The sequence below is a fragment of the Podarcis raffonei genome, chromosome 1 (assembly GCF_027172205.1).
Source record: "Podarcis raffonei isolate rPodRaf1 chromosome 1, rPodRaf1.pri, whole genome shotgun sequence".
Classification (NCBI taxonomy): Eukaryota; Metazoa; Chordata; class Lepidosauria; order Squamata; family Lacertidae; genus Podarcis; species Podarcis raffonei.
The window spans coordinates 134,660,238-134,686,244 of NC_070602.1; the positions used below are offsets into that span (position 1 = coordinate 134,660,238).

The following is a 26,007-nucleotide window of genomic DNA, read 5'->3' on the forward strand; positions in this document are numbered from 1 at the left end:
GTATACTCTAGATTCTTGTTAGAGAAATTAATCGAGTGGGCAGAAGAAACAAAGCTATTCCATCCGGAACAGGCTGGCTTCCGTAAAGGTCATAGTACATCTGGCCAATGTCTTGTTCTATTTACATTGATTGATAAATACCTAAACAGGTTCAACTGCAAACTACACGCGGCTTTTGTGGACCTGACCTCCGCTTTTGACTCCATCCCTAGAGTTAGGCTATGGCAGAAGCTTAGTTACACCAACATAGATAAGAGACTCCTCCACCTTCTTATGGAAATTCATAATGACATATCGGCCAGAGTAAAATTTGGCCCTCTGGGAGCTCTTTCTGATTCTTTCCCTCTGAATAAAGGGGTCAAACAGGGCTGCCTCTTGGCCCCTTTTCTATTTAATTTCTACATTAATGACATCGTTACAACCATGAAGGCCCTAAACCAATCTGCCTCCTGTTTACAACAGCGCAAGATCCCCATATTACTCTATGCGGACGACATGGTGATACTGTCTTTAACCAAGCAGGGCTTAAACGACATGCTCAGAGGACTCATGACATATTGTGATACCAACTCCCTCAAAATCAATTTCGCCAAAACCAAAATTCTTACTTTTGGCACGAAAACTCGGAAGCCATTCTGGAATTTTGAGGGCCACTCTATTGAATATTGTTCAGCATTCAAGTATTTGGGCATCACTTTTCAGCATGGGCTTAGTTGGTCAGCTCACCTAAATATGACCATCCTGGCTGCCCGTAGAACCATCAAAGCCTTGGAGAAATTCTTCTATGCAAAAGGCGGCCAGTTGGTTCCTCCAATCAGAAAAGCATTTATCAGCAAAGTCCTCCCGATGTTACTGTATGGGGTTGAAATCTGGGGGTGGAATTTAAAAACACTACAACGGCTCGAGATTCTACAAAACTCTTTTGCACGAAAGTTACTGGGCCTCCCCAGGGGCTCGGTTGCTGCACAGTTAAGAACAGAACTGGGCCTCCCCTCTATTGTTGCGAGAGCCCACATTAGAATAATTAGTTTTTATTGTAAATTAATCAAAGCCCCAGGCTCCCTACTAGCCAGGCAAGCCTTTTTAACTTGTGCTTTTAACAACAAATGGTCCAAGGCCATGGAGATTATCACGGCACGCTACTCCCTCCCAGATCTTGACACGCTGTCATCTTGGGACCATCACAATATCCGGGCCTGGATTCTTACAAGAGACGAGGCCATGGACCGGGCACAGTCCGCCACAGCTCGCCTCTCCAAGTGGCTCCCTAAAGTGAAAGTGGTAAGATCACTTGCCAACTACTTGATAGACCTGACGGAGCCCAATTTGAGAAGAGCGTTTACCATGGCCCGTTTCCATTCTATACCCACGGCCTTCTTGCAGGGGATTTACTTTAAGACCCCCATTACTCAGCGTCTTTGTCCATGCACAATGAATGAAGTAGAGGACTTCATACACTTCTTTTTCTACTGCCCTATTTATGAGCTAATAAGAACTAAGCTCCTCCTCTTGATCCCGCCCACCATCACATCTAAGGAAGACTGTTTGAAATTCCTTCTTGTGGACGCAAATCCCCAAATTTCACGTGGGGTGGCAATCTTTATAGTGCAGGCTTTGAAACTTAGGGCTACACTGACTGGGTAGTGTGTCCCAGACCTGGACCTGTTTTAATTCTTTGTATTACCTTTTTAACCTAATGTGCCGAGCCTATTTTGGGGCCATTATATGTTTTATATACATCTGCATTTTAGATTCCCGGTGCTGGCAACTAAATTTTATATTATTGTTTTAGGGTAATTTAAATGTTACAATGCCCGTAATATCGTCTGAATTCTGTTTTATCAGGTTATTTCTCTCTTGCTTTTTTGTCTTATCTTGCTATGGCTGTATGCTAATGCAATAAAGGTTTGATGATGATGACAATTATTGGTAAATACATTAAAGAACATCAGCTGCAGTTTATTAAAATCTACAAATATCAGAACCCATTTAATTATAATTAGTTTTAGGATGCTTTTTTTGGGGGGGGGGGGTTTGGTGCGTTTTATTGGGACAACACTCTACTCAATTTGTAAAATCTTTCCATTAATAGAACAAGCAGTCATCTAAAGAAAGGTTTTGCACTGAGAGCTGCCACTAAGTCTGGCTAACTTTTGAAGTAAGCGTGCAAATTCCTTGCAAACATTTGCAGATGCAACTGAGGTCTCAGTGATTCCAAAACCAAATTAGTAACTTTTGTGCAAAATGATAGCTATAGTAAACAAACAGTACTATTGGCTCACAAGAAAGGTTCTAACCTGACAGAAATAATTTTTGAGATTTAGATTTTAAAGCTGGTTGTATGAATGACTGATGCAGCTCCCAGTGAGATTTCCAATGATTCATCAAATCATGCTTTATGGGATTCATTTCAGTTTTTGCAGCCTTTTATTTTTGACAAAGTGCTTGTGACTATGCACCTAACAACGTGCTATTGCAAGCCTTGCCCTTCATGTCTGATTAAACCTAGCCAAGGGAGAATGGTAGAAATACATACAAGTCCTAGAGGTTATGCTCAGGACAAGGCACGGATCCTTAACCAGTGGGCTGGTACCCAAGGTGGGTCGTGACAAAAATATGGCTGCCATGCTGGACTCCCCCATGCGTTGCCTTGGGCTAGAACAAGCTTTTCTGATTAGACACTAATTTTATCCATTTCCATTTGGCGGGAGAAAGGCATGAGACGTCATCCATAAGATCTGTATTTCTGGCCAACCGTACGTCCCATCTTCCTATAACTAAACCTCTAGTGATAGAGCACGACATGGAGCAAGGGCACTCTATTTATTTTCTAACCTATCTCTATGACATTCCGGATGTCACCAGGATCAAAAGTGTGCTGGAATGCAGATGTGTCAGCTATACAGTGGTACCTTGGGTTAAGTACTTAATTCATTCTGGAGGTCTGATCTTAACCTGAAACTGTTCTTAACCTGAAGCACCACTTTAGCTAATGGGGCCTCCTGCTGCTGCCATGCCGCCGGAGCACAATTTCTATTCTCATCCTGAAGCAAAGTTCTTAACCCGAGGTACTATTTCTGGGTTAGCGGAGTCTGTAACCTGAAGCGTATGTAACCCGAGGTACCACTGTAGTTGCCAGGATGGCAGCAGCAGCAGCTGGGGTCCCAGGAAGAGACAGCTGGAGTCTGGTGGAGGCGGAAGTGGGAGCTGGGGATGCCAGGGGAATCCTCACCTCACTCCCTACGAGAGGACTGGGTCAGAATAAAAGTTCCTTGCCGGGGAGAGAGAGAGAGAGAGAGAGAGAGAGAGAGGAGATCCATTTCGGGATCTGTGTTCCCTTGCCAAGTTCCTGGTGTCCCTGGTGCCGTTTCCTTTCTCTCTGTTTCCCACACATCGTCCTCCTTTTCAGAATATCTGCTCGGGCTGCGGGAGAGTTACGAGGGGGCAGCGCTGTCCTCCTCTCTCTCTGCCGGTGGCAGGTGAGGCGCCGCGACTCCCGCCGGAGCAACGGGCGGGCGGGCGAGGGAGGGAGGCGGGCGGGCGGGCATCCTCCACGCCCCGCGCCGGGGAGACGCCAAGCTGCCCCGGACCCTCCGGAGCCCCCCCGCCCGGCTCCTTCTGTCCCGGAAGGGACCCTTCGCCACAACCGAGAGAAAACGCCGCGCCCCCGCCTCGCCCTCCCTCCCGGCGAGCCTCACCTGTCCCGCTCCGGCGTGGCCTGGCCGGCGGGCGGCGCCTCCGTCTTCCTGGGGGTCCTGGGGGTCGCCATCCCGGGCGCCGCCGCCGCCACAGCCGGACCAGCCTCCCACCGGCGCCCGCGGCTCCCGCCCCTCCTTCCGGCAGATTCCCGCCCCCTGCGTCACTTCCGGGGCAGAAGGACGCCGCTCGCAAAGCATGCCGGGCTGCCCCGGCCGGGTCGTGGGCTCCGAGCGGGGCAGAGAGCCTGGTCCTGCGTGCCTGTGGCAGCCCAGCGCTGCTCCCGTAGAAGCGGGGCCTCGAGTGGGACGCTGCGCCCAGAGGCACTTTCTTCCCTCTGCCCCGACCCTTTTGAAGTGAGGGGGGCCAGAACTGGGCACCTGTTTTCTTCTCAACTCCTTGGTCACAAACATGGAATTTTCCTTTTTAACAGCTGCTGCTGCTGCTGCTAATGGTGCACATCAAGCTATCGACCACCACTCCAAGGTCTCATTCCTGGTCCATTGCCACCATCACATCTGTGAAATTTTATTTATTTATTTTTCGCTCTATAGGACGCACCAGACCATAGGAGGGGGAGAACGGGGGGGGGGGTTAATTCTGCACCTCTTTGCTTAGCGCCCCTTCAGCGAAGCGGCAGGAGAAACGGAGCCCCTTCCATTTCTCCTCCCACTTCACTGAAGGGCCGCTGCGCAGAGGGAAAACTGTGCAGCGCCTTTCCAGCGACGCAAAGCCTGGAGAGCAAGAGGGATCGGTGTGCACCGACCCCTCTCGCTCTCCAGGCTTCAGGCGGCTATCCGCAAGCCTTCGGAGTGCAGTGGGAACTCCTGCTGCGCTCCGAAGGCTTGCGGGTAGCTGCCTGAAGCCCCGGAACGCAGCTTCAGGCGGCTTCAGCGAAAGCAACGCGAAGCCTCCGGAGCACAGGGGGAGCTCTCCTCTGCGCTTCGGAGGCTTCGCGTTGCTATCGCTGAAGCCAAGGAGCCTGCATTCGTTCCATAAGACGCACACACATTTCCCCTTAATTTTTGAAGGGGGAAAAGTGCGTCTTATAGAGCAAAAAATATGGTAATAAAAATGCAACCCTGGCGGTTAGGTCCAGTTGCAGACGACTGGGGTTGCAGTGCTCATCTCGCTCTATAGGCCAAGGGAGCCGGCGTTTGTCGGCGTACAGCTTCCAGGTCATGTGGCCAGAGTGACTAAGCTGCTTCTGGCGAACCAGAGCAGCGCACAGAAACGCAGTTTACCTTCCCACCGGAGCGGTACCTATTTATCTTCTTGCACTTTGATGTGCTTTCGAACTGCTAGGTGGGCAGGAGCTGGGACTGAGCAACGGGAGCTCACCCCGTCACGGGGATTCAAACTGCCTACCTTCTGATCAGCAAGTCCTAGGCTCTGGTTTGGACCACAGCACCACCTGCATCCCCAAAAAATACCCCCCTAAAAAATGCATCATTTTGCACTTGTTTGAAATTTTACCACCCAGTCACTCACTTTGGAGAAATCATTTTTTGAACCCTTCAGTCCCTCTTTGTACTCACCAATAGGGAGGAACTGACAAAGTGGAAGTAAAGATGGCAACCATATTGTGTGCACCCCACTGATGTGTGACCACCGACGTAGGTCCTTTTGGACCAGGAAGAAGCCAGAACGGGGGCAAGGTGGAGCATGCAGGGACCAGGAGCAGAACCCATGCACGAAATAGTCACCACCTGTATTCAGAAACGTAGAAGGGAGTGGTCAAGTCCTCCTGGGTTTCATGATTCAGAAGCAAGGGAGAGCTGCGTTTAGTCACACATGCAATCTGCACTTCAAGGTGTCCAATTTCAAAAAGCTTAAGGAGCTACTGGGTGAGATCTCATGGTCAGAAATACTTAAAGAGAAGGCAGTCCAAGAAGGATGGGAGTTTCTTAAAGGTGAAATACTTAAGGCCCAAATGCAGACAATTCCAACAAGAAAGAGCCATTTAAAGAATGCTTACAGATGAGCTGAGATTTAAGAAGGGCATGTATAAAAATGGAAGAAAGGGGAAATCACATGAGAAGCCAACAGTTGCAGGGTGATGGTCAGCCAGGCTAAAGCTCAGAATGAGCTCAGGCTTGAAAGAGACATTAAAAATAATAAAGGTTTCTTTGCCTGTGTTTGAAGCAAGAGGAAGAACAAGCAAGTGGTAAGTCATTTGTGTGGAGAAGACAAAGAAATGCTATTGGGTGACAGAAGGCAAAACTCCTCAACACTTAGGACTCAGCTATACAGCTGCAAATAAAAAAACATTTTAAGTGTGTTTTAAGTGCAATATACAATGAGACACTAGATGGCGATGATGAGCCTTATGGAAAATTCAATGTACTGTATTTTTAAGAACACTTAAAAAAAAAAGGGCATTTTCAGAGCAGTTTTTATGTGTGTGTAGATTCCACCCTACTTTGCCTCCATCTTCATCCAAAAAGAAAATAATGCCCAATCTGGTGATAACATAATAAATGATATCAGGAGGGAGCTGCAGCCCAAGACAGGAAATGAGGTGGTAAGGAAAAACCTAGCTAATCTCAATAGTGGGCACTTTAGAAAAGGATGTGGCAATTACTAAGACCCAGCATGGGTTTCTTGAAAACAAGCCCTGTCAGACAAATCTCGTTTCTTTTTTGGATAGTTACAAGTTTCGTGGATCAGGGGAATGCTGTGGACATAAATACATTGACATGGGCGTAGCCAAGAGGACAGCTGCCATCCCCAATTAAGTAAATAAATAAAAATACTTAACTTAAAGTAGAAATAATCTGAGTATTTGAAATTGAAATGCTCACTGAGGTCACTTGGATGATTTTGGGGCACATTCTAGCAACACAACTGGCAACCCAGCAAGGCCCTTTCACTGGGGCAACTGTGGTAACTAACTGTGGTGGAAAAAGGACAAACAAAATTGAGAACATGAAGCAATTTTCTCTGTTTACTTGTTAGGATTTCCCACTTAATAATGGTTTCTGTTGTTTAATCCATACAGTGATTTATAGTATTTTAGTCTCAAGTCTGCTCTAAAATATTATTAGCATTAAAATCCAGTAATTCAAACATTCCCAGAGAATAAGCATATAAAGAAAATTGCTCAAAGAAAGGTTACAAAAACATTTAGACAAACAGGTTTGTAATATTTATTTTCACTGCACATACATAGCATATATACACGTCAGTAACATTCTGTTACTGCTTAACTTTGTTACAGCAGATGCTTATACTAGAACAGCGACTTGGAAATCAAACTTAAACGAGACTGTATTAAAAGAAGAAAATGAATTGCACTTTTATTACAAATTGTTTTCCCAATGCTTCCCCAACGTTGCAAGTAATATGCTATTAAAAATCTCAAGAGTTGCAGTCCATTTGTGCATGTATTCTTTATAATAAATTCAGATGAATTATTCTCCAATTTTACTCTAAAATGGGATAAATTATTGACCTGGTATTACTTAAAGGTTCATTACATGAAATGTACTAACAACTAAGACTTTATATAGCAGCTATTCAAACATATAAAAAGGGCACCATGCTTCAAAATATGGGAAAACGTTAAAAAGGTTTATTGTAAGATAAAAAGTGTTGGCATTCAGCTATAAAGCCTTGTCCACTACTTACATAAATGACTTAAAATAAAGATCACTGCACATAATATAAAGGGCGGGGTCAATGTGTGTATTTTCAGTCACAACAGTATGTCTATTCTTCACAGATGAGTGTTTCCATGACAAACCTGTTCTCAAAGTGTCGAATCTTTCGGCAATTACTTGCTTCACGCTTCTGCATTCCTGTTGTGGGAAAGTGAATAGAATATAAAGATTTTTTTTAAAAAAAAGATAGTTGCCTTTTGTTTCCTGTGAAAACTGTTGTGAGGGATTCTGTCAAACTGGAGACTCTGTAGATCATTAATAGGGTTTGGCCAGCAGGCCAGCTGCTTATCTCCCCCACCCTGAACTTTGACCACCCACCCATCAATAGCCTGGCATCACAATGACATGTGCCTGGTGTATGCCAAAGTTCAAAGGAGGTAACTGGAACTGTTACAGCAACTTCCTTTAGAGCTGCTCCCAGCTGATGGGTGCTGGGCCTTCAAAGAGATTCCCTGTGACTTTTTATTAGCTGACAGGTCAGTTATAGAGGCAGAAAGTATTCAAAGTGCTGGTGAAAATGTTTTGAATGCAAACTGCTTTTCTGAAAATAAAAGTTCAGTTTTTAATTGGAGTGGGTTGTTGTTTTTTGTTTTCCCTGAGAAAGTGGCTTAAATTCAAGAATTCAAACCACCACCTTCCTTCAGGCCCCTCAGCTGCACTAGGGCATTGATGAGCACCTGCAAGACACATATAAAGTACATGGGAGAGTCAAGATGGGAAGGTTGTGAAGGCTGGAGGCTGCAAATCTCTCTGCAAATCTACGGATGCTGGATGATGCAGGGAGCTGCAGACATTTAATGAACTGAAAAGCAGACACAGTGGCTCTCTCAAGACTTGCTCTGAGCAGTCTTATCACAAGAGAGTTGCTCATATGTACAGTTCTTGTTGAACCAATTTGATGCATCTGATACTTTTGTCCTTTAATCAGGATCATCATACAAAGTATAACAAATCTAGGCTCTAGAAAAGGCTACTACTAAATTCAGTTTTGCCCCAGCATAGCTCACAGTTTCTGCTGCCAAAGGCAGGCAAATGCAAGATATGCCACCTTATACCAGGGGTAGCTAACATTGGCTCTCCAGATATTGCTGGACTACAACTCTCATTATCTCTGACCATTGGCCATGCTGGTTCTGGCTGACAGGAGCTGGCGTCCAACAATGTCTGAAGAGCCACAGATCAGCCATCCCTGTCATGTTCTTCCTACCCAACTGAAGAGCTATGGTGAAAGCCTCAACAGTTACTTTTGTTAAAAATGCTCCAGCAAAATTAGTCAATTCTGTTCCAACATATCATGAGATGCTGCAACTCATGATTCAGCCCAAGTTAAGCAATTTTTAGTCCCCTAATTTGAATGGTAAATGTTTAACCTCATGCCTGTCACCCATTGAAAATAATGGTGACTCGGCTTACATCTGACTGGTGCTCACTGCACTGTTGTTAAATCTTATGCAAAGTGCTTGATGCATAAAAGTATCATGATTCAAACTGGCAAACTGGTTAAATAATCAAATACCACGTGAAATAGGTTTTTTGTCTTTTGTCCATGAGTTCACCATTCCATTTATACGTTTATTATTACAGTTCTTAGTGAAGCATATTCTCTGAATCAGATCACAGTGCTAAACATGCAATTACGGATATCGCAACAGTGTACAAGGCACAATATTCAATGGCACAAAAAACTGTCCTCAGTGCTAAGAGTTGCCATGTACTGTATTTTTTGCTCTATAAGACTCACTTTTTCTCTCCTAAAAAGTAAGGGGAAATGTGTGTGCATCTTATGGAGCGAATGCAGGCTGCGCAGCTATCACAGAAGCCAGAACAGCAAGAGGGATTGCTGCTTTCACTGTGCAGTGATCTCTCTTGCTGTTCTGGCTTCTGAGATTCAGAATATTTTTTTTTCTTGTTTTCCTCCTCCAAAAACTAGGTGCGTCTTGTGGTCTGGTGCGTCTTATAGAGCAAAAAATACAGTAGCTGTTTAGCATGAGGGCCAACAAACGCGATTACACTTGAACTGCAGCAAAGTTGCAGTCTCAGGCTGTCACAATATGAATACAGAGCACTGGGACGCTACCCTTTCACTATTTTATATGGCACATAACAGGAGGGCCATCACCCTCAACAGAGTTGAGGTACCTTTCTTTTTTCCCATCCACATGCCAACCATACCTTTCAGCATTTCCTTGCGCTGCAATTTGTAGGTCTCTTTGCCACGACAGAGGCGATAGATGAAGAAGCCCAGCTGATCCACATTTTCTATACGATCAGTAACTATCATCTGCTCATGAATCAAGTAGGACTGAGGCAAGTATGTTCCAGCCTACATCAACCCAAATAAAAGTGCAACAGTATAGTCTCAATAATGTTAATGATGTCAGATGGGTCGTTTTTACAATTGCTCTGTGGAAAAAAAAGTTCAGTTCGCAGAATGTGTGTTGGAGGGAGGGACTTTTTGCAGAAGGTAGAAGGAAACTGCTTTTAAAAAATACTCTTTATCAATTGTGCACACTTTAGAAAACAATAAAACCTAATAGAGGAGAAATGGTGAATCACATTTTGATGGACAGTTGATATAAATAATCATAGATGACTATTGTATCACATATTTCTGCAAAGGCTAATGTCAAGGAATGTGGCAGTTTTGCCCTGTTAATATATTCAATAAGATCTCTCAAAGCTGCTGAAAGGTTTTTGGCTTAATGCTACCACTATAACACTAATTTTTAAAATAACCATAGCTAGGGTTGCCATATTTCAAACAGTGAAAATCCAGACAAAAAAGTTGTTCTGCTTTTTTTGGCCAAACTTGTTGAGCTTTTTAGGCTAATTTTTATAAGGGTAATAAGCAAAAACGGCACTACCGACAAGGTCTGCCATACATCCAGATTTTCCCGGACATCTGACTGCTTTCCACCCAGACACAGCTAGAGACTGGAGTATTCTGGATATGTCCAGGAAATTCCGGACATATGGCAACCCTTCCATAACTAAAGTTTACTGCAGTTCTCTCAATTTGGACATAATGGGGAACTCAAATTTAAACTGAAAGGTTTGGGCTACTAGCAAAAATGGCCCTCAAGACAAGATTACTTTAAAAAATGAATATTAATGATCTGTATTAAGATTTTTCAAAACAACTGGACCAGGTTACTTCAGAGACCCCCTTAACTCTTATCTACTCAGTAAGTCACTGTGTTCTGCAGGACAGTTACTCCTTGATATATCAAAAATATCAGAAGCCCAGTCAACCACAGCTCCAAGCATTGCTTTCAGTGTGACTACCCCTATTCTGTGAAACAGCATTCTTGTTGAGAAGTTGTTTGAATGCGTAAACAAGTTTTATGTATATGCTATAATGTAAAAATTAACTGATTATAGACAAGGTAGACTTAAACCACATTCTTCAAACAATGTAATTTATGCTTTTGAATTGTGTACAGTGTAATTATTATTTTTTAAATTCTTAAAATGACTTTATAAATAAAAAATTAGCTAATGAAGTTACAACATTCTGCTGTCCTGTAGTACATTAAGTGCTCTTTCATGTTTACATACACTTATATCTCCAGTATGAAAGTTTAATCATCTAGCCTGAATATATTCAAAAAGAAACATGAATTTTAATCATACCTTGATGTTGATCAACAACTCCAAAAAGTTTTTAGGCGGCATAACAACCGACGTGTTTAGAGGAATAACATAGCATTTATCCAGGCTGAGGTCAAGGTAAGCTGTAAGTCTCTGATGAGAAGATGTCACAAATAGCATGTTAGTAATTTTAAACATACAAAATTATGTATGAGTAATCATTCTAATTGCTACTTCATTTTCCTGCTGAATGCCTGCCTTTGCAGATACTATTTGTAATGTCCTTTCAGATAAAACAAAACTAGCACTAAGGAAAGTCCAGTCTTCTGTGCTAGTTTTCTGTGGTTGTGTCTTCCTTTTGCGGGGGGAGCAGTGTCTTTCACATTGGGAAGCACTAAAAAAAATGTGATCCAATTACCTGAAGTGGCACAAACCATTCTGCCAGCTGAGGTTCCCACCACCCCTTTTTGATGCACGAATATCCCAGGCCTAATTTAAGAAGTGCAAAACACAATAAAACCTAGTACTTTTTTATGTACTAAATGTTTTCAAATTGTAAATGTGATGGTTTTCTGGACATGTGATTTAAACTATTTGGAGGAGAACTGTTATTATACAGTACAACCCCCAAGTTCCAGGTATCTGAAGTCACATGCAAACTATCCAAAATGGTAGATGACAATCAAAGTATGCTTAATGTGATTTTCCTTATTCAACACTCTAAAATAAATATCAGATTAATATGCAGGGTTCTATAATTATGTGTTGAATTTCAGTTACTACAGTAAGACAACCCAATTTATGCAAAGTAGACAAATCAGAATTCGAGGGGTTTTTCTAGAGCAGTAAAAGAATTGGAGAGAGAGAGGGAGGAAGGGAAGGGAGGAAGGAAGGGAGACAGAGAGAAGGGGGGAAAGGCTTCACCTGCCCCATGCTGGCCTCTCTCCAATTTCACAATACAACCTCTGCGCCAGAACGTTCAGCAATCAGTGCCAGTATCCGAGCATTACTGGAAAAGGGCATCATTTCCAATACAGCCTGCGCACTGGATCTTCAATGAACTCATCAGGAGTGGCAGTTCCATCATGAAAGGGTAGTTGATGTGCCAGTTCCCAAAGGCTACATAAGGCATGGCACATGAGAAGCTGGTATGTGTGTGCTGCTTGAGTGTATGCATCGCTTTTGTGTCACTTGTGGATGCATGTGAGCAGTGGCCTTATTCATGGTGGCACTGCCCTCTCCTGGCATGCAGCCTCCAGAAGACTGGTCAGGAACAAGTAAGAGGCTCAGGTGAAAATACATTGCCCACCCTAGTCTATGCCGCCTGGCAGCAGCTCTCCAGGTCTCAGATACAAGCCTTTCCAAGCCCAGTCAGAGATGTCAGGGACTGAACCACAGCCCTACAGCCTGCTTTTGAAAGTCAACACAACCAATCCATGGCTACAAACAAGCATATGGCAAGAAACTCTCACGCGCATTACACACTGTCCTTACCCGGTGAAAGTCATGAACGATATCAGCTGGATCACTGTCAGCAAATTCTGGAACAGGCACACTGATGAACTCCACCTCCTGCTCCTTGAGGATTTGAATGTTCTCTTCAATGATCTGGTAACGGGGAGCTGGGGCGCCTGAATCTGGCTCACTTAATGTTAAGCCATCCTCAATATACTTTATTCCACAGAAGTAAACGCCATTTTCCTAAAGGGCAAAGTTAAAAGTGAAGCAAATATTATGAAAGCTTTCAGGCACTTATAATCGCCCTTAAACCATTAATATGTACCACATCCCTTCCTTATGCACTAAAGTGCTATTTTCTCTTTCATCTCAAAGCTATTTCAAGAAGCCGAGTGGAGGGGAGGCAGGGCGTGAAGAGCAGGTGTAACCCAGGCAGGTCCATGTGTCCAGCTAGAGACAGGAAATTTCGGGGGGGAAATATCTGTAAGTTTTTAAGTCAATTAAAAATACTGTGGGAGTGGTTTGGGAAAACAGAAATACATACATTATAGATTCTCTTCTCAAACCTAGACTTACATCTCCTAAGCTTACATTTTTAATGTTTGATTTTTATTATGCTTTTATGAATTGGAAGCCTCCCAGAGTGGCTGGAGCAACCCAGCCAAATGGGTGGGGTAAATAATAATAATAATAATTAATAATAATAATAATAATAATAATAATAATAATAATAAATCTTATTTATATCCCGCCCTCCCCAGCCGAAGCAGGACTCAGGAGAGCTAACAACAATAAAACAGTACAACAGTACAACACAACACAACACTCTAAAATCATTCATTATAAAATTAATTCAAATCAAACCAATGGCAACCAATGGTAAAATTATTATTATTGCATGTTCTTAAAAACAATAAAATATCACACATAACTTACTGTGTTTTTGCAAAATACCCTGGAAGCTTTGCTATAAATATTTATTATATCATATTTTCTTAACAGGAAAATTTAGATTAAAAATAAAATTTAATAGTCTAAAATTGAAACTATGAACACTGTAGAAAATAAAGGAAAGTTTTATTATGAAGGTTTGGAACCAATATTTAGACCAGCATTATGCTGAAGAAACTTTGGCTTTTAGAGGAAAAAATTCTAAATATTCTTGTATTTAGCGTTTCCCTATAGAAAAAAATATTCCTATTAGTCATGCTTCAAGTATGAAATCAATAGGTGTTAATTCAGTTTTGACTAAGTCTGGATTTAACTCAATGTATTTAAAGAACTGCAATAAATTTGGATATTACTGTAGCATAATTATGAACAGGAAGCTGATGTCATGTATGCACATAATTGATTAGTTATCTTGAACCCTGAATTATTTATATCCTACTCCATCAATTTTCAATATGTAATTGAAAATAACAGAATAACCCATTTATTTTGTCTCATCTAATCATCATCTTTCAGGTGTATAGCTTTGGATTTTGAACTTTGAGCTTCAAAGATTTGAAAAAAAGAAAAGAAAGACATTTCCCCAATTTTTCATGTTAAATTTATTCCCCAATTGCACATATGCATTTTCAAACATGCATCACATTTTTCATTTGATGCACAATATGGAGGAATCTGAAGTGTGTTATAGGCTATACTGTAAATATGTTTAGCAGTCATGTTGCAGGGGAAATATGGTTGATATGACTCCTCCTTTGGATCAAATACCTGAAGTGTTCTGCATTCTGAAGCTTTTAAAATAGTTTCCAGCACCGAATCCCTACTGAGCAATTCAGAGAATTCAATCAGCAATCACTAACATTATTGCCTTTGAAGCTTGTATCTAGTTGTTTTGAAGCAGCGAGTTGGCTGAAAAATATTTCTAAACAATGATTGAAAGAGGATTTCATATATCATTTTGAAAAACATTTGCACAATTTTTTATTTTCTCTCAATTTTCTCATTTTTCTAATGGAAAAGTTCATTGGGGGGAAATAAACAGATCACCTCCCAATCTCTATTCCCTCATACCCTTAAGCCAGGGGTCAGCAAACTTTTTCAGCAGGGGGCCGGTCCACTGTCCCTCAGACCTTGTGGGGGGCCAGACTGTATTTTGAGGGGGGGGAGAACGAATTCCTATGCCCCACAAATAACCCAGAGATGCATTTTAAATACAAGGACACATTCTATTAATATAATTAATAATAATAATAATTAAAGGAATAATTAAAAAATTATTAAAAATTATTTTAAAAAAACAACAACACGCTGATTCCTGGACCGTCCGTGGGCCAGACTGAGAAGGCGATTGGGCCAGATCCGCCCCCGGGCCTTAGTTTGCCTACCCATGCCTTAAGTCACGGGTGTCAAACACAAGGCCCGCGGGCCAAATCCGGCCCGCCAGACCTCGTCATGTGGCCCGTGTAGCCGCCGCCGGCCTTCACCTTTTATTCTCGCTTTTTTTTTTTGACACAAGAAAGCCGCCTCTTCAGTGCATGCGCGGCAGCCTACAAGCCAGAGAATGTCTGCCCTCTAGCGGCGCCGGCCGTTCTACACAGGAAACCTCCACTTTACATGCATTCAGGAAACCTCCACTTGTTTTTATATTGAGCGCATGCCATCCTGTGATGTGACAGATCCAACGGCTGCCTGAACCCTTCTCTCCTGTACTGTAAGTCCTACAGATACAACTGGCCCTTTGAGGATGACCAAACTGCTGATGCGGCCCCCGATGAATTTGAGTTAGACACCCCTGCCTTAAGCCGTCCCATCTTGCCTCTGTCTCAATCTGTGCTCTGTGCTCAATGGAAGAAGAGAGCTTACACAGGCTTGCATCTGTGCCTCAACTCTCCCAGTTGTGAGCTTGAAGCACCTATCTGTAGCTGAGCTTGCAGCAGCCATTAGATGCAGATGCAGAAGAAGCCTCTATCCTCCCTCTGTCTCTAATTTGTTGGGGGAACATTTGTTTCAGCTCTCAATTCCAAGCTTGAAGCTGGAAAGAGGAGCAGATTTATTATCCCTGAACAACTGATTTGGGGCTGGCAAGTAAAACCAGTCCCCCCAAACTGGTGATCCCTGGCCATACATGTTAAATGCAGGAACTTTCCTTACAAAAAGATTAAAATTAACATGTGAATTAGCTCTTAAGTATACAAGGGGTAGCGCTTTGAATATGTTGGGGATTTTACCTTCACCTTTTTAAAAAAGAGTTAAAGTTGGGTAACTAGCAGAAATTTGTCAAAATAGTACCAAGAGAACAATTAAAGTATTTACTCATTTAATATATTCAACCTACCTGGAATGCAAAATACTTGTATAGATAGGCACCCCCAAGTATCACCACAGCAAGCATAAAAGCTAATCCAAAACACATACACCAACACCAAGCCCTCCTTTGTGCGATAGGTACCACGCCCTCTGGATCCTATAAATATAGAAAGGGAAACAGTAATCAGTTGTGTCCATCAAGCATTATAAGGCCATACAGATGCATGGATAGGTGGTTCTTTGTAAAGGCATAGGGTGATACCAAACTAAATCACAGTCAGAGAGTACACTCATTGAAATCAAAGTAGATACACTGTTTACTTCTAGTACATACATTGTTTACTTCTAAGTAAAAGTGATTAGTATGAGAGCTTTGAATTGTTATCTTGTTTATTTTTTAATATTGAAATTGCTATATAACCGGGGGGGGGGAGGCCTTCTGGGGAGGGTCATGGCAAATTGACCAACTTTTGTCGACAGCTCACCAACAGAGATAATTATGTGGTGAATGAGGAAAGCCAAAGCAATCCTGGTTATTGAAATTCACTCTAGAGATAAAGAGTAAATGGGGGTTAGCCTGAAAAAGCTGCTGCCTGAGTCAGAAGACTGAGAAGCTGCCAGCGCCTAGAAACCCAGAGGGGGTGGGACTTAAGATCTCTGAAATTGAGAGGTTTAGCTGTCTGTCAGTGGAAATTTACATCTGGTATGTGAGCTACTTTCTGATTTTGAGACGAGTCAATTATAAAAGGCTAAAGACAAAACAAAAAGCATGCTTTAATTTTTTAATCCAATGAAGTTTTTAAATGGGCAAAGGAGCTCTCTAAGTGTTCTGTTTTTAATATTCTGCTTCCCTACAGAAGATTTGCCTTGAAATGGAAAGTAATTTCTCTACTTAACAGTTCCTCCCATAGGAAATGAATTTTGGTCTGATAAGGGAGAATGCTGTGAAGATCATATGGTGGAGGTGGGGGATTGAATTTCTTAAGGTAGAAAATGTGAATATCTTAAGGGAGTGGCTGGGTTGAACCATTAACAAGACCAAGTACATTCAGTATGGCAAATACATTGCTGGGCATTCCATTGACTGTTGGCATCTTACAGCAATTATTAGATGAGCAATTAAGAGAAATTGGAGCTGAAATGATAAAATGGGACATGAAAACAGGATGAAATAGAAAATGGAATTAAAGAGGACTCAAAGGCTATGGAAAACAAGACTGATAAATGACTGCCAGAATAGGAGAGTGAAATGGTATAATTGAAGGCAATAGATGGTGAAATGGAAAGGTCCTTCACACAGTGTCTAGGAGGAATGAAACAGCCAAGGAGTGCAACAAAGCCATGGACGGAGAGATCAAGAGACATCCTAAATTGGCAAAAAGAGTGTTGAGAAAGAAAGGATTCTGTGGAGTGAACTCAGATGGAACAGCTATCAAACCTCAAGCGCTTTTGTTGGGGGAAAAAGAATGGAAGAAGCAGAAATGGATTTCTCCCTCTAAATTAGGGTGGAAAATCACAGCAAATACAATTATATAATGAACACACACTGTTCGTATAATAAAGTGTATTTAGTGCAATAATATAAAGACAACAGAAAAAGCAAAAACCACCTGTTAATGGCAATGGCATGGGGTTGTGTCCAGACTAGGCTGTTCACTGTACACGGGTCACTGTTTCCATGTGCACACTTTCATCCACACATGACAGCTTGCAATTTTTATCTCAACATCCACACTAGTGGGCAGTGCTTTATGGGATGTACTTGCACGGTATGCTATTGTCCCCTCCACTCAATTAGCCCTTCCTGCCCTCCTTAAATTCCAGAAACCTGAGGTGCACTTTGGGCATGCTTGCAAGTATCTGAGAAAGAGACAGACACAGACCCTGCTCTGTCTTGAATCAAGTAACTGAAAATTGGTCACAACTCTGTAAGCCTATAATCATTGCCAAGCTGGCCAATCCCCCACTTCCAAGCTTGTGCTGAGAAGACATTTGCTCACATGCACAAAGCTATGCTGGCTGCATTACTGGTACTGTAGGGATAAATCTAGCTAGAAAGCAAGGGTACACTCGAACATTTACTTTTTTTAATACACATTTTTTCAATATACCAGATTTGCAAAGGTATGTGTGTGTAGTGAGGCGAGGTGAGAATATTCTCTGCTAGAAAATTCTCTGGAGAATATTCTCCACAAACTGTAAATTCTGATGCAAGAACCAGTTTTACAACTCAGATTTTAAAAAATCTAGTAAATAATATGTCAAGCTGTGATATTGCCAGTGTAAGTAATGAATAATGATTTTTTTTGATCCAGTTCCATTATTTGGCATTGTGTCATTCACCATTGACAGTTCTGAAATGTGAGCTACAGAAAACTTTTTTTAAAAAAAATGCTATTCATTTTTTTAAAAAATGCTATTCATTTAATCTGATAAACATTAGAATTTGTATGTATTTCAACTATATGTAATAGCCTTTTTTCTATTTTGGTGTGACCTTATTCTTAGCAATTCCATACCCCTGGCCATACAATGTGATTTTTTTACAGAAAGTAGCTTTAATACTTTATACACTTAAAGTACCCAGGCCTATAAAATTACGTGTAACAGCATGTGATTTAAACAGCTTTTCATTTCTATATTATTATTTAGTGCCAGTAACTGGTTTCTGCAGTGCCATTTAAAAGAGAGTGACATACTGAAATATATCATAATGATAATATATTTAATGTTAATGGCTTCTTTTTTATACGTATGCATAAAGTTTTGTTTATCAAGCTGTGTTTTAGTCACCAAAACAGTTAAGTGTTAGAGCTATTAGAAGCGCAGGATAGCCTATTACTGAATTTACTTGTATCAAACCTTAACATGCCATTTGTTTCCAAGGGAGCCCCCAAAATCCAGAACAGAGCAAACATTTTTCTGTGTCTCCAGCACAAAAACCTCAGGTTACAAACACTTCAGGTTACAGACTCCGCTAACCCAGAAGTACGGTTTCACGTTAAAAACGGACTTCCAGAACAAATTAACCAGAGGTACCACTGTACCTACTTTTAACTTCCAGCCAGATGGGGTGTTGACACCCACCCATTTATTTCTATGGCAACCTCTTTAGACTGGTAAATTGCAGTACTTAAACAGGCAGCCAAAGTCATTACCTTAACAAAGGAACTGGTTTGGCTTGTTTCCTCTTATATATTCTGCCCCATACACAGGATCACAGGTTTGGAAGGAGCACAGCACATCATCATTCAAACTACTCCCCACCCAAAGAAATCCCTCTTAACAATACAGTCATACCTTGCTTTTGAAACAGCTTAGTTCTTGAAACATTTTGGCTCCTGCATGCTGCAAACCCAGAAGAGTGTGTTACAGTTTGTGAGCTATTTTTGGAAGCCGAACGGCTGATGGGGCTTCTTCCACAGCTTCCGATTGGCTGCATGAGCTTCTTGCAGCCAATCAGAAGTCACACTTTCGAATGTTTTGGAAGTCAAATAGACTTGCGAGGAAGGAAGATCACTCTGGTAGATCACTGCGACGTCTGTGGTAGAGCATCACATCACTGGCTCCCCCCAAAGAAGCTCCCCTAAAAAAAGCTCAACCACCTTGACCTGAACCCCGCCCCCCCCCGTTTGACCTGAACTGCCAGTTTTTAACTCTGTGAGTAGATCACAGTCTCTTGGGACAGATAGGTAGCCGTGTTGGTCTGCCATAGTCATTGGTATCTGAAGAAGTGTGCATGCACACGAAAGCTCATACCAAGAACTAACTTAGTTGGTCTTTAAGGTGCTACTGGAAGGAAAACAAATTTTTTTGTTTAGTCTCTTGGGAGTTGGTCACCCCTGATGTACACTGACACTGAAAGAAATAAATAAAAATCTCCCAAAGTAGTGCTCAACCTGATTAGAATTTAAAGCATCTCTGCAGGAAAATGCAAGAGGTCAAAACGGTTTATTTACTACGGTAGTAGTATATCGCCCTATACCTGCAAGTCGGACCAGACCCAGATGCTTCCAACATCCAGCACAGGATGTTTATGTTTCTTTCTCTTCTTCTTCCCCACTTTTCACCATAGTCACCCAGACAGAAGGGATGTTTCCAAAACTTAGGCCAATAGTCTCTGTCTCCCCAGGATCCTTGGTTAGGTACACTGTGAAGATCTCCATATCCACAAAGCAAGTACCATGTTGCAGTTTGCTGTCCTCTACTGGGAAGTTCAGCTGGATCTCACGCTCTACCAACTGAGCTATTCAAGCCAGAACTCTTGGTGAAACTCTGCTCACTAACCACAAGCTGTACCCAAGCTTTCTCGTATTCTTTGGGGATTGTTTCCCGAAAGAATCCTCAACACAAGGAAGATGGATTGCCTTTTGATAGCACCTACTTCACTGGGCTGTAGCCTAGCACAGGGAGTGATGCCTCAATGGTTATTATAGTTCTACACAAAACTTTTTTCCAAAAGGAAGTTCCAAAAGGTACACCTGAATGGAACGCATCACCAACATATATTATTCAGATAATGGAAAGGTGTTGGGATCCAGTGCATCGTGCCCAACATGTTACACTCATAAGTTAGCAATTTCAAACAGCCTGTTCTAAGCATGACTTAGGTCTGTGGCCTAATCTGCATTTTCTGCTAAATCAAACCATAGCTAAGTGTGAATGAGCAAGAGTGCAGGCACAGCAGCAAAGGTCAGAGCTGCTCTGCTTCTCTCTTTGTCTTGCCCCATTCATAACATGGCAGCAGCTGGATTGCAAGAAAAGTGAAGCAGCTGTAAATTTTGCTGAGTACATTCACACTCACTCATTAAATTGGCTTAGTGTGTTACATGGAAAGTGGACCAGTAAATTTTCAGAACTGTCAGCATGGTACTGAGTCTACACTGCCAGGTAGATAAGGACAGCACAGCAACCTAAATTGGAGCATGTAAAAATATATGAAGGTACTATTCTCATACAAGATTTCATTTAGAGTATATACATTCGTGCATTCCACAGGATTGTTTTAAAGGAGGTCAGGATATGTGGATTAGCCCAGACAGGTAAAGGTAAGAAGGTAAAGGACCACTGGACGGTTAAGTCCAGTCAAAAGCGACTATGGGGTTGTGGGACTCATATTGCTTCAAGCCGAAGAAGCTGGCGTTTGTCCACAGACAGCTTTCTGGGTCACGTGGCCAGCATGATTAAACCGCTTCTGGCACAACGGGACACTGTGACAGAAGCCAGTGCACACAGAAATGTCATTTACCTTCCCGCTGCAGTGGTACCTATTTCTCTACTTGCACTGGTGTGCTTTCCAAGTGCTAGGTTGGCAGGAGCTGGGACAGAGCAACAGGAGCTCATCCTATCGTGCAGATTTGAACTGCTGACCCAAGAAGCTCAGTGGTTTAGACCAAAGTGCCACCCGTGTCTCTTTACCTAACCCCATATACAGTGGTACCTTGGTTTTTGAACAGCTTAGTTCTTGAACTACTTGGAACCCGAATGCTGAAAACCCGGAAGTGAGTGTTCCAGTTTTCGAACTTTGTTTTGGAAGCCGAACATGCTCTGCTTTGAGTCCTGAGCGTCCATTTTTAGTGTTGCGCTGCTAATTCGTGTCCTACCATTGTAATTGAAAAGTTCCTCTTCCGGTTTTAGTATTGTGCTGCTAATTTGCGCCCTACCATTCCAAAAGAAGTATTCTGTTTCTGAGGTGTTCTGAGGTGATATTTGGATCTTATATTTGGGGCTTTTGTTTTTGCTATTTTTTGTTTTTTTGTTTGTGTGGCTTTTTCATTTTTGTGGCTGCCTTGTGACTTTGTTTTTGTAACTGTGTAGAACCCAGTTCAGCTACTGATCGATCGATTGTGCAACTGCGGAAATGAATAAAAGCAGCAAAGGCAAGAAAACCATTAACATTGTTTATTGCTTTCATTTTATGGATCAATGGTCTCGTTAGATACTAAAATTAATGTTAAATTTCTGTTTTAGGGGTTGTTTTTAAAAGTCTGGAACGGATTAATCCATTTTGCGTTACCTCCTATGGGAAAGTGTGCCTTGGTTTTGGAATGGACTTCTGGAACTGATTAAGTCTGAGAACCAAGGTACCACTGTACTGAGTAAATTAACAGCAAATGGGTCAAAATCTACTTGCTCTGCCACTGTACTCCTAGTCTATTTCCTGGCAGCAATCATATGTAAATACCTAATTGAGACCAGTGAATCTGAGTCATGCTATGGCAATGATAGGGTCACTTGTGCCCAGTCAAGGTAATCCATCATTTAGCTTGTGCTAATAAAAATGTATTTTGGTATTGATTGATGTTTTAATGAATCAAGCCTCTCTCTGCAGTTAGCATGTTATCTGGAGTAAGTTTTACATAGCTTAGACTCCCCCAGGAAAAATCTCTGAAACAGCTGAACATTTTTCAAAGTATTGTTGTGGAATGGAGAGCAGAAATCCTTCAGCCACCTTCCCAAAGCCAAGTAAACAGTCTCCAGGCTTTGCGAATGAGGTGCCAAGACTCTGGGACAAGGCTGGAGCCCTCATGCCTCCTTCCCTCAGTGACCCGACTTTAGTGAAGGCAGAGCAAGGGCTTTGGGAATGTCCCAAAACCCAGTAAAGGAGGCACCACCTCACTTACTGGGGTCTGGGAAAGTCACAGAAGGGCCCTGGAAAGCTCTCAGGGCCCTCCCAGGTCCTCCCCAGACCCCAGTATGCGGCCCCCTACCTCACAGGAAGGCAGTTCTGGAGATTCCCAATTTTGCCTTTGTGTGCGGACCCCTGTAACCAAACTCTTGTGTAAGTGGCAGGCCCACTGTACAGAAGTGTAGGCATCAAATCTGTTCATTTTCCAGGTAATGTTCCAGGCAAGGCAGGCAGTGCAAAGTCTTGGGCAAGGGGGGTTGCTTTTGGCTTAGTCCAGCTGATTCTGTAGCTCTTGTTATGAAGCAAGATTAAATCGAGTCAGAGAGGAAGAGTGAAACAACATCAACATACCAGGAAAGTTTGTATGCTTGATTTCCTCCTTTAATTTCCTTAAGACTAGGCCCTTGCTGGATAACACAAACCAGCAACTCAAGGGAAATAAAAAAGGGTCACCCCTACCTCAACCCCACAATACACTGTTTAGAGCTTGGATCCCAAGTAAGGAAAGATGGGGGGGGCAGCAGCTTCTTGAACAGCTGTTACAAAGACCAAATTAACCCCCCACCTTTCCACATCAAATGATAGCACCAACTTTGCAAAAGATCTTTGGTCTACTGCAGCTAAAATATCAGAGGAACTGAAGATAGACAGTTGAAATCTAACACAGTATACTGAGCAGATCTAACTGTGCCAATTGATAGTGAATTTTTTTTAAAAAAATAAAACTCACTAATCTCATAATTAATGTTTCTCTCCATTTTGAAGAACAATTGTGTATCCGTTTTCCAAACAGCTTAAACCCAAACCTAGGAATGCCAAATTTGGAACCATGGCAAAAGTTTCAATAGCTTGATGTTGCTGAATCCTATTTCCTCTTTGCTGTAGTTATCTATATACGTACAGTTGCAGTTTAGAGAACTATAAAGTGGAAATATGAACTGTTTAGTCTTTAGAAAGTCAGAAAACGCCAGACTATTTTAACTACCACGTACCATCATTAGAAAATGGTAACCTAAAACTTATCAGAATGCTGCAAACCAGTTTTAACTCGACTGGGATTATGGAAATTAAAGGGCTCATCCACTGCTTTATTGGAGATTAATTTCACTGCTTCACTGCATAAAACTAATGATTTACTTGATGTCATCACAATTTGGTACAATATGACCATCACGTGGCAATGTGAAGAGCAATTATTAATTTTAACATAGGTTTTCCTTGATTACAGACTACTTCATCAGCTACATTAAGTGTGCTTTTCAGCGGGCAGAAATATAGGTGTAGAGAAAACCGGTTACACTCGCTGCACTTGCAGGAAATGCCAGCCATGAAGCTTCCGACGTACTAGATCTGTTTGCGCTGTTTTTGCGGCAACATCCTCCCCGCCTGGGAACCTGGCCCAACAAGGCTTCACCTTCCTCCGTCTTGCTGCAAGAGACGCGGCGACCCGAGCAGGACGGATCTGCCCACGCCCCTCTTTCCTTCCCTGCGGCGGAGCGGAGCGAGGCCCACTCGGCATCCCCAAGGGCCCCGCCGCCCCCGGACTGAGGAGGCAGCTCCGAGCGCGGCCCGGAGAAAACAAGGCCGCCCAAGAGCGGGGGGCGAAGCTCGGCGGCTCTTCCCGAGTCAGCCATTTTAGATCCGCCCCGAGCTCTTCCTTGGCGTCTCCGCGGCGCTTGCAGGGCGCTCGGCCGGCAACCCGGCGCCGCTCTCCGCCCGGGCCGCCCCGCAGGCCTCCCTCCCGAAGGGGCCGCCCCCTCGCCCGCCCGCCCGCCCGCTCACCTTGGCGCCGGGGGGCAAGATCAGCACTTGGCTGCAGCCGCCCTCCTTGCTCTCGTCCTCCTCCTTCCGGCCCGCGGCGTCCTTCTGCGCCAACGCCGAGTTGAACGACACCTTCACCATGATGGCGGCGGCGGCGGCGGCGGCGGCTGAGGGGCGATCCCGGGAGCTTCCGGCTCTCCGCTGGGCTGGCGGCGGCGGAGGGTGGGGCTGGGGCCTAGGTGCGCGCCGCTCCTGCGCCTCTGCCTCCTCCGCCTCCTCGCTCAGGCGCCCAACCAGCCCGGCAAGCGACCGCGGAAGAGGGCGGGCCGAGGGAGGAGCCAAGGCCGCGTTGCCCGCCCGCCCCGACCAGGCCCTGCGGCGGCGGCGGCACCGGGCCCGGGGGGAGCCGCCTCAGGAGCCACCCGCAGGAGAGGCGCGCTCCTCCTCGCCTGTGGCTGTTCAAGTGGCCGGGCCCCGTTGGGGCAGCCGCCTCCCTCGAGGGCAGCTCGCCCGGCCGCCTCCCCGCAAACCCGCACCTGGCCAGCGGAAAAAGAAACGTCTTTCTCCCTAGCCCGCAAATAGGGCAGGTCCAGGGCTTTCAGAGTGAAACATTCACACCGGGATCAGGTGTCAAACAGGCTTGTGTTGTCACCCCAATTTATTATTTTCATGGCCATGATCCTTCACATTGTCAAAGGGAAACTCCCCACCGGGGTAGAAATCATATATTGAACAGATGGAAATCTCTTGGCAAAGAGTAAGGTCACCATAACTTCCGTCATGGAGCTTCAATATGCTGATGACAACCTAGTGTGTGCACACTCAGAGGATGACCTCCGAACCATCCTAAATATATTTGCAGAAGCTTATGAAAAGCTTGGCCTATCCCTCAACATCCGCACCAACAAGCACAAAACACTCCTCTGCAGCACCACAAAACCAAGCATAAATCACTTCTACCTGGGCAGCTACCTTTCCAAAAGGGCTGACATTCATGCTGAAATCCAGCATCATCTGAGCTCTGCAAGTGTAGCTTTCTCCCAATTGAGGACTGGGAGATTTGCAGGGAAACCAAAATGCTTGTTTACAAAGCTATTGTACTACCAACCTTATTGTAGGCTTGTGGAACGTGGACCACTTATAAACGCCATCTCCAACTCCTTGTCTCTGAAAATCTTTACACATCACGTGGGAAGACAGGCAAACTAATATCAGTGTACTGGAAAAAGCAAAGATCATAAGTATCAAAGCAATGATTCTTCAATATCAACTTTGCTGAACTAGTCATGTGTGGATGCCAGATTATCGTCTTCCAAAGAAACTACTCTACTCCAAACTTAAAAATGGAAAGCGTAATACTGGTGGTCAACAACAGAGGTTTAAAGACTCTCAAGGCAAATCTTAAAAGAATGTACTGTAGTATAAACACCAACAACTGGGGAAAACTGGCCTGCGAGCGTTCCAGTTGGAAAACAGCCTTTACTAAAGGTGTCATGGACTTTGAAGACACTAGAACTCAGGACGATAGGGAGAAATGGGCATGTTTGGCAAACCCTCACCATGATCAACTTCTGCCTGGAAACCTATGTCCTCACTGTGGAAGGACATAGGGATCCAGAATTGGCCTCCACAGTTACTTACGGACTCACTGTTAAAACCGTGTTCATGGAAGACAATCTTACTCGGCTATCAGTAATATCAATTTGTGGTGTTCCCTTTTGATTTATATATACAACATTTGGTTTACTCTTTGTTGAGACCACAAAGCAAGACCAAGGTTTTGCCTGGGCTTTGTGATAGTTTGTTGGCTGATTTTGTTTTGTTTGTTGGCATTTTGGGGCTCTGTGATATCTTATGAGATTCGTTCAGTTTGTTGATATTTTAATGCAACAGAAATCAATCCAGCTGGGATTTTTCTAGTGCACAAATGGTTTGTAATTGGGGCATTCCACG

General features: G+C 43.3%; 2 protein-coding genes across 4 annotated transcripts in view; both read right to left on the reverse strand.

Moving 5' to 3' along the window:
- The window catches only part of RB1 (RB transcriptional corepressor 1), a 58,857-nt gene extending 55,014 nt beyond the window's left edge, over positions 1-3,843 (reverse strand). For 2 of the 3 annotated variants that reach the window (XM_053363553.1, XM_053363544.1), the window contains exon 1: positions 3,699-3,842. In XM_053363553.1, the coding sequence (XP_053219528.1) occupies positions 3,699-3,769 (71 nt within the window). In that variant the 5' untranslated portion in view covers positions 3,770-3,842. Of the gene's footprint in view, positions 1-3,698 lie in introns of all 3 variants that reach the window. The other variant, XM_053363578.1, reaches the window with a different exon arrangement.
- Positions 3,844-6,821: 2,978 nt separating this feature from the next.
- On the reverse strand, positions 6,822-24,335 carry ITM2B (integral membrane protein 2B). Its single transcript, XM_053363713.1, has 6 exons — positions 24,076-24,335; positions 15,694-15,822; positions 12,444-12,650; positions 10,992-11,102; positions 9,531-9,681; positions 6,822-7,496 (listed from the first exon to the last, which is right to left on the reverse strand). Exons 1-6 carry the CDS (start codon positions 24,193-24,195, stop codon positions 7,408-7,410), a joined length of 807 nt encoding a protein of 268 aa, XP_053219688.1. The 5' UTR covers positions 24,196-24,335; the 3' UTR covers positions 6,822-7,407.
- Positions 24,336-26,007: the final 1,672 nt, after the last annotated feature.

What these genes read in the sequence shown, in the direction of transcription:
- ITM2B (XM_053363713.1), bottom strand. Translation starts at nt 24,195, where the DNA reads ATGGTGAAGGTGTCGTTCAACTCGGCGTTGGCGCAGAAGGACGCCGCG. An exon ending in TCGTTCATGACTTTCACCGG is followed by an intron (nt 11,103 to 12,443) that starts GTAAGGACAGTG and finishes TCTTCTCATCAG; the next exon opens with AGACTTACAGCTTACCTTGA. An exon ending in AGTTGTTGATCAACATCAAG is followed by an intron (nt 9,682 to 10,991) that starts GTATGATTAAAA and finishes GGGTTGATGTAG; the next exon opens with GCTGGAACATACTTGCCTCA.